This window comes from Triticum urartu, chromosome 1A, assembly GCF_056163025.1.
Source record: "Triticum urartu cultivar PI428250 chromosome 1A, HENAU_Tu73, whole genome shotgun sequence".
Classification (NCBI taxonomy): Eukaryota; Viridiplantae; Streptophyta; class Magnoliopsida; order Poales; family Poaceae; genus Triticum; species Triticum urartu.
Genome location: NC_141873.1, coordinates 458,338,440 through 458,346,481, shown reverse-complemented (window position 1 = coordinate 458,346,481; position 8,042 = coordinate 458,338,440). Strand labels below are relative to the sequence as shown.

General features: G+C 55.0%; 1 protein-coding gene across 1 annotated transcript; it reads right to left on the bottom strand.

The window, feature by feature from the left end:
* Positions 1–924: 924 nt before the first annotated feature.
* On the bottom strand, positions 925–1,791 carry LOC147991682 (uncharacterized). Its single transcript, XM_087539009.1, has one exon. It carries the CDS (start codon positions 1,789–1,791, stop codon positions 925–927), a length of 867 nt encoding a protein of 288 aa, XP_087395135.1.
* Between the last annotated feature and the right edge of the window lie 6,251 nt (positions 1,792–8,042).

Below are 8,042 nucleotides of genomic sequence, written 5' to 3'. Positions count from 1 at the left end.
CTCTATTGGGCCTGCCTTCTTCAAGATTTTGAAGAAGGGAAGGGCGCGCTCGGCAGACTTGGAGATGAACCGGCTCATGGCGGCAACGCAGCCGGTGAGCCGACACACATCCTTGATCCGCTTGGGCGCCTCGATCTGCTCAATAGCCTTGATCTTGTCTGGGTTTGCCTCGATACCACGCCACGACACAAAGAATCCGAGAAGCTTGCCGGACGGAACACCGAAGACGCACTTCTCAGGGTTCAACTTGAGGTTGATCTTGTGCAGGTTAGCAAATGTCTCTTCCAGATCTTGCTCAAGAGTTGGCCCGTCCTTGGTTTTGATCACTATGTCATCCATGTAGGCCTCCATATTTCTATGGAGCTGAGGTTCAAAACCAATTTGGACTGCTCTTGCAAACATTGAGCCGGCACTCTTCAACCCGAAAGGCATCCGTAAAAAGCAATACGTACCACATGGGGTGATGAATGCTGTCTTCTCTTCATCCTCTCTTGTCATGAAGATTTGGTGGTAGCCTGAGTAGGCATCGAGGAATGATAATAGATCACACTCGGCCGTGGAGTCAGCAATCTGGTCGATGCGCGGCAACGGGAAGGGGTCCTTAGGGCAAGCCTTGTTAATATCTGTGTAATCAATACACAACCTCCACTTCCCATTCGCCTTGCGCACCACTACTGGATTGGCCAACCACGTCGGGTGGAGCACCCCTCTCACCAAACCTGCCGCTTCCAACTTCCTGATCTCCTCTGTGATGAACTCCCGACTTTCCAGAGCCTGCTTTCTGACCTTCTTCTTGACAGGCCGCGCGTGGGGGCAGACAGCTAGGTGGTGCTCAATCACCTCCCTGGGAACATCGGGGATGTCAGACGCTTGCCATGCAAACACGTCAACATTTGCCTACAGGAAGGTGACGAGCGCGCCTTCCTATTTGCTGTCGAGGGTGGAGCCTATGATGAAGGCCCCTCCCGTGCCATCCTCCCCGACGGGCACCTTCTTGGTCTGCAGCGGCTCGGCTCTAGATCTCTTGCTCTTGTCGGTAGAGCTCTCTGGCACGTCCTCAACGGTAGCACAACACTCCGAGGAGGTGCGCTTGCCGGAGTGGGTGCGAGAGGTCTTGCCGGGCTCCTTTTCCCCTCCCGGGCCGTCATCGGCAGGAGTAGGTGCCTTGACGGCAACTGCTGCAACTGCTTCCCGGTAGAGTTGGTCGGCGCAGATCAGTGCGTCCTTCTTGTCGGAGGGGACGGAGATGATGGTCAACGGCCCGGGCATCTTCAGCATGTTGTAGGCGTAGTGTGACGCCGCCATAAACTTGGCCAATGCCGGGCGGCCGAGGATCCCGTTGTAGGGCAAGGGGATCTCGGCCACGTCGAAGACGATCCTCTCCGTCCTGTAGTTCAACTCTCCTCCAAATGTCACGGGCAGTGTGACCTTTCCCTTCGGCTGGCTCCCCCCCGGATTGACCCCTTGAAACGTGCCCGTTTCCTCGAGGTCTCCATCAGGGATTTGCAACCTTTTGATCACGGCAGGCGAGATCAGGTTCAGGCCAGCCCCGCCGTCAACCAACATCTTGTTCACCTTGAGGTTGCGTATTGTTGGCGAGACCAACAAGGGCAAACACCCGACCGCGGTAGTGCAGTCAAGGTGGTCCTCGGCGTCAAAGATGAGGGGCGTGCTGGACCACTTCAGCGGCTTCTGAGCATCGAATGACGGCTCTGCTACTGTAATCTCACGCGCCCACTGCTTGAGCCGACAGTGAGAGGTATGCAGCGAGGCGCCGCCATCGACACACATGGCCTCCGTAGACTTCTGGAACCCTTGCTCACCAGACTCGTCGTCCTCGCCGTGACCGTCGTCTTCTTGTTTCTTGTCGCGGCACCGGGCGGGCCTCTCTTGCTGGTTGTCCTTGCCGGGGCGGCCTCCTTGGCCACCACGCTTCTTGCCAGATCCCTCAGCACCGTCCTGGTCCTTCTCCTTGTCCCGCCTTTCGTACTTAGCCTTTTGCTTCTCAGCAAGCAGCTCGACTTGTCGGCAGTTCTGGAGGTCGTGGCCCTTGCTGCGGTGGATCTTGCAGTATTGCTTGCCGGAGCTTCCTGGCTTGTCGGTAGCCGCCAGGGCCCGGCAGGCGGCGCACTCGGCATTCTCCTTGCCGGGGGCGTCTGCCTTGACCTTCTTGCCGGCACCGATATCGTCAGATCCCTCAACGGCAAGCACGGCCTTGCCTTTGCGTTTCCTATTGCGACACCGGCTCGTCTTCGTCGGGGTGGCGGCATCTTCATCAGTAGAGTCGGTTTCCGCGCCGGCATCTTCACCGGCGTCTTCGCCGGGGTACTTCCTTCCCTCTTCAGCCCGGGTGCACCTATCGGCCAGAACGTAGAGCTCGGCCACATCTTTAACCTTGGTCATCGCCAGCTCCTCACGCATCTTGCGATTGCGTACGTTCTGGTGGAACGCGCTAATCACAGCGGCGGGATGAACGTCGGGGATGTTGTACTCCACCCGGCTGATTCTCTGGATGTACTTGCGCAGGGTCTCCCCTTCCTTCTGGGGAATGATATGTAGATCACTGGCCTGGCCATGAGCTTGGTGGCCTCCTGTGAATGCGCCAATGAACTCATGGCACAGATCTGACGAGGAATAAATGGAATCCGCCGGCAAGTGCATCAACCAAGACATCACATTGGGCTTGAGCGCCAGTGGGAAATAGTTGGCAAGCACCTTGCCAGCGCTTCGGCGACCGTGCCGAACCCCCTCATCTTGCCGATGACGCACATGGCTCTTCCGACGGCGGTGCCCAGGGTCACCATGGTGGTGACGCTGCTCGGCGCGCACACCATGGGAAGAACGCGCGGTGGTCGCCGGTGTAGGTGTCCTGGAGGTCGCCGCGCCACCAGGAGTCGGCACAACGATGCCCCTGGAGGGCCTCGCGCCGCCTGTGGGGGCCCGGGATCTGTCCATGGATCCGGCGACGTGTAGCCGGGCATCTGGCGTGCGAACAACGCCACTCGCCAGGCTCCGACTGCCTGGGCAATGCTGGTGCTCGCGGCCTGGGTCCTGTCTGCGACCGGTCCACTGCTTGTCCGCACCAGCACGGGTCGTTCGGCTCCCAACGAATCAACCGCCATGGCCGTCTTCTTCTTAGGGCCATGGCAACGAAGAACTGCTAGGCTAACTACTAGACTAGATTCTCACAATTGCGCCCCCTACCTGGCACGCCAAGGATGTCGGTGTGGAACGACACCGATGGGATCACAAGAATCCCTACTACGGTTGCCGGGGCGCAGGGTTGCAAGGAGAGCAGGGCTAGTAGACAGCACAAGGATTGTTTACCAAGGTTCGGGCCGCGAGGATGCATAAAATCCTAGTCCTGCTTTGGTGGGTGTATTTTTGAGAGTTCTGGAGCTCTCGAACTAGCTGTGGTCAGCGTGTGGTCCCAAAGAGCCGAATCCCTCTCCTCGTCGCCACGGGCCTCCTTTTATAGGAAAAAGGGGTTGCCACAGTGGCACACAGGAGGTGGAAAGGTCTACAGTGGCACGAGGTTATCCCTCGTATTACAAGACCAGGTGCATTTAATGCATCACTTAGGTGTCCTCTTACTTTATCGGGGACGGGGGTGAGGCCCGTCCCGTCCGTCGCCGCTCCTCCTCGCTTTGACACGCGCCTCGGCCGGGGATGCGTGCGGTGCCATGTAGGCAGGCTGGCAGCTGAGTTGGCGCGGTGGTGGAGCCTTCACGAAGATCTGCATGCCGCCACGCAGGCGCTTGATGAGTTGGCCTGGGAGCTGCATGTTGCCACGCAGGTGCCCACCGAACTGGTTGGGCTGGCAGCTGCATGTGAACGGCGGTGGAAGCTTGGTTGACATGGGCTTGGCAGTGGCCTTGCCAGCGTCTTTGGCGAGGGCCTTGCCGGGTGGCCCGGCAAGGGTCTCGCCATGGCGTGTTGTCGTCCCCGGCAAGGATCTTGCCGGGGGTCTGGTGGCCTTCCTTGGCAAGGATCTTGCCGAGAATCGTCGTCTTCTGATCTGACCTTGAATATGTCTTCTCAAAGATCTATATGACACCATAAGGGTGCCTTCCCTTGTCTTGGCCCCACGTTGATAATGGCACTGGGGGCCGTGGGCTCAAGGGTGGCTCGCTCTGTTGGTGCGGGGCAAGCTGCCCCGGCAAGAGTCTTGTCAGGGCTGCTGAGGCCACCCGGCAAGGGTCTTTCCGAGGGAACTTGCTTCGTCCCTCTGTTCTTTGTGGTCTTGGCCTTGGCATTGCTTTGATTGCCTTGGGCTTCGATCTTACCTTGGCTCACCTCCCTCGTTCTGCTTGGTGTGGCTGTGGGCGCAGCTCTGACTGCCCGTGCACAGAAAAAGGGGTACAAAGATGCGCCCCTATTTTGTACACCGACATGAACAATACCCCGATTGATCGAGCTGATGGATGAACAGGACCCCATGGAGGGCTGGATGAACAGGCCCCCGTGGAGGGCTGGTTGAACAGTAGCCGGTGGAGGGCTGGTCGAACAATAGCGGGTGGAGGGTTGGATGAACAGTAGCCCGTGGAGGGGTGGTTGAACGGGACCCCGTGGAGAGGGTTGGTTGAACAGTAGCCGGTGGAGGTTGGATGAACAGGAGCCCGTGGATGAACAGTTGCCGGTGGAGGCTGGAGGAGGTTGACGGTGTATGAACAGTAGCCCGTGGAGGCTGGAGGAGGTCGACGGTGGAGATGAACAGTATCCCGTGGAGTCCCGTTTTGCGGTACGCCACACCCCTCCCAATGAACAGGACCCCCATTTCGACCGTAGCGCTCGAACACAAGTCCGTTTCCTCCGTTTTGCGGTACGCCACACCCCTCCCGATCAACAGGAGGACCCCGTTTCGACCATAGGAGGTCCGTTTCCTCCATTTTGCGGTACGCGAGACCCCTCCCGATGAACAGGATCCCGTTTCCACCGTGGCCGGTCGAACACAAGGCCGTTTCCTCCATTCTGTGGTACGCCAGACCTCGTTTCCATCGCCTATTCCGTCCAAGCCGGTTGGCTCCCGATGAACAACACGCGTTCTGTTGCCTCCTGATGAACACGAGCATTCTGTTGCCTCCCCATGAACACGACGACGACGCAGTTTCTCCGTTCGACCCAGCCACAACCATGTACACGAGCCCTTCCCGTACATATGCGCGAGTAGGCGTTCGAGACACCGCCTGTATGTACGTACGTGGACGTATTTACTTTCTTGTACCCTGGCCGTTGTATGTACATGTACATGCTACGTGCGCGCCTCTACTACCACACATGCGCGCCTCTACTACCACACGTGCGCGCCTCTACATCGACCAGTATGTATGTACACGTTCGCGACTAGAATGACAACGCTACATACGCTTCGACCGGGTGGGTCCCGACTGTCAGGCACTTCCTTGCGTGCGAAGATGTAGCTAGTGGGTCCCAACAGTCAGGGGGGAGAAAATATTATTTTTTAGGGTAAAAAGGATGTAGTTGCATGCATGCGTCCATGGGCGTGGTGCGTCCCCACTATCAGCCTCTCACGTATAGTCATCTTCCGAGGACTCTCTGTTGTTCACCACGTTAACCACACCGTGCCGAGCGCACCAAGGCCGGTGGACAACGGCGAGGCCCCGGACTGGAACGACTCGGAGATGGGGAAGACGCGGCAGTGGAGTCGCAGATGGAGAGGAGTGGGAAACTTAACTGGTTCGGGTGCACGGCAGCATTGCCGCGGTGCCGCCCACGGGAGACAGGAGCAAGAACAAAGGTTGAAGAAGGAGCACGGCTGTTGGATTAACATCCAACGGTCCAGCTGCTAGAATCATTTGTTGATTAAGTTGACAAAGCCCTGCGTACATGTCCGCTTAGTAGGCCCACAAGTCAGCCACCAAATCTGACGGGTCCCAGCTGTCAACGGGAGGAATAATTTTTTCGCATAACAAGGAGGCACTTCCTTCTATGCGAAGATACAGCCGATGGGTCCCAGCTGTTAGAGGGAGGAAACATTTTTTCAACTTAATAAGGAGGAACTTTCCTTGCGTGCGACCATGGACCTCGTGGGTTCCAGCCGTCAGGCTTTCCACGTACAGTCCTCTGCTACTTCTTGAGCACTGCGTTGGTTTTCCCTTGAAGAGGAAAGGGTGATGCAGCAAAGTAGCGTAAGTATTTCCCTCAGTTTTTGAGAACCAAGGTATCAATCCAGTAGGAGGCCACGCATGATTCCCTCGCACCTACACAAACAAATAAATCCTCGCAACCAACGCGATAAGGGGTTGTCAATCCCTACACGGTCACTTACGAGAGTGAGATCTGATAGATCTGATAAGATAATATTTTTGGTATTTTTTATGATAAAGATGCAAAGTAAAATATAAGGCAATAAAAATAACTAAGTGTTGGAAGATTAATATGATGGAAAATAGACCCGGGGGCCATAGGTTTCACTAGTGGCTTCTCTCAAGAGCATAAGTATTTACGGTGGGTGAACAAATTACTGTTGAGCAATTGACATAATTGAGCATAGTTATGAGAATATCTAGGTATGATCATGTATATAGTCATCACGTCTGAGACAAGTAGACTGACTCCTGCCTGCATCTACTACTATTACTCCACACATCGACCACTATCCAGCATGCATCTAGAGTATTAAGTTCATAAGAACAGAGTAACGCTTTAAGCAAGATGACATGATGTAGAGGGATAAACTCATGCAATATGATATAAACCCCATCTTGTTATCCTCGATGGCAACAATACAATACGTGCCTTGCTGCCCCTGCTGTCACTGGGAAAGGACACCGCAAGATTGAACCCAAAGCTAAGCACTTCTCCCATTGCAAGAAAGATCAATCTAGTAGGCCAAACCAAACTGATAATTCGAAGAGACTTGCAAAGATAACCAATCATACATAAAAGAATTCAGAGAAGAATCAAATATTGTTCATAGATAAACTTGATCATAGACCCACAATTCATCGGTCTCAACAAACACACCGCAAAATAAGATTACATCGAATAGATCTCCACGAGAGAGGGGGAGAATATTGTATTGAGATCCAAAAAGAGAGAAGAAGCCATCTAGCTAATAACTATGGACCCGAAGGTCTGAGGTAAACTACTCACACATCATCGGAGAGGCTATGGTGTTGATGTAGAAGCCCTCCGTGATCGATGCCCCCTCCGGCAGAGCTCCGGAACAGGCCCCAAGATGGGATCTCACGGGTACAGAAGGTTGCGGCGGTGGAATTAGGTTTTTGGCTACGTATCTGGTAGTTTCGGGGTACGTAGGTATATATAGGAGGAAGGAGTACATCGGTGGAGCAACAGGGGGCCCACGAGGGTGGAGGGCGCACCGAGGGGGGTAGGCGCGCCCCTTACCTCGTGGCCTCCTGGTTGATGTCTTGACGTAGGGTCCAAGTCCTCTGGATCATGTTCGTTCTCAAAATCACGTCCCCGAAGGTTTCATTCCGTTTAGACTCCGTTTGATATTCTTTTTCTGCAAAACTCTGAAATAGGCAAAAAACAACAATTCTGGGCTGGGCCTCCGGTTAATAGGTTAGTCACAAAAATAATATAAAAGTGTATAATAAAGCCCAATAATGTCCAAAACAGAATATAATATAGCATGGAACAATAAAAAATTATAGATATGTTGGAGATGTATCATCCTCTTCCGATGACTCTTGTTTGTTGACCACACCGCACCGAGCGCAGCGAGGCGGTGGACGACGGCGAGGCCTCGGACGGGAACGACCCGGAGATGGGAAGACGCGGCAGTGGAGTCATAGATTGAGACAAGGAGAAGGGTTATAACTGGTTCTGGTGTGGCGTGGGGCTGCAGTCGGTGGAGAATAACAGGAGGTGTCGAGGGGTGGAGGGATAGCCTGGCCGGCGGTGGGGTAGCGTTTCACAGTGATGCGTGCTAAGCAGAGCCGCTAGCCGCCGGAGGCCGGACCAGGAGGTCCCGGTGACGCTGGAGGAAGAAGACGAGAGATTGAAGATGCATGGCGGCTGTTGGATATAAATCCAATGGCTGTGGATGTCATAAT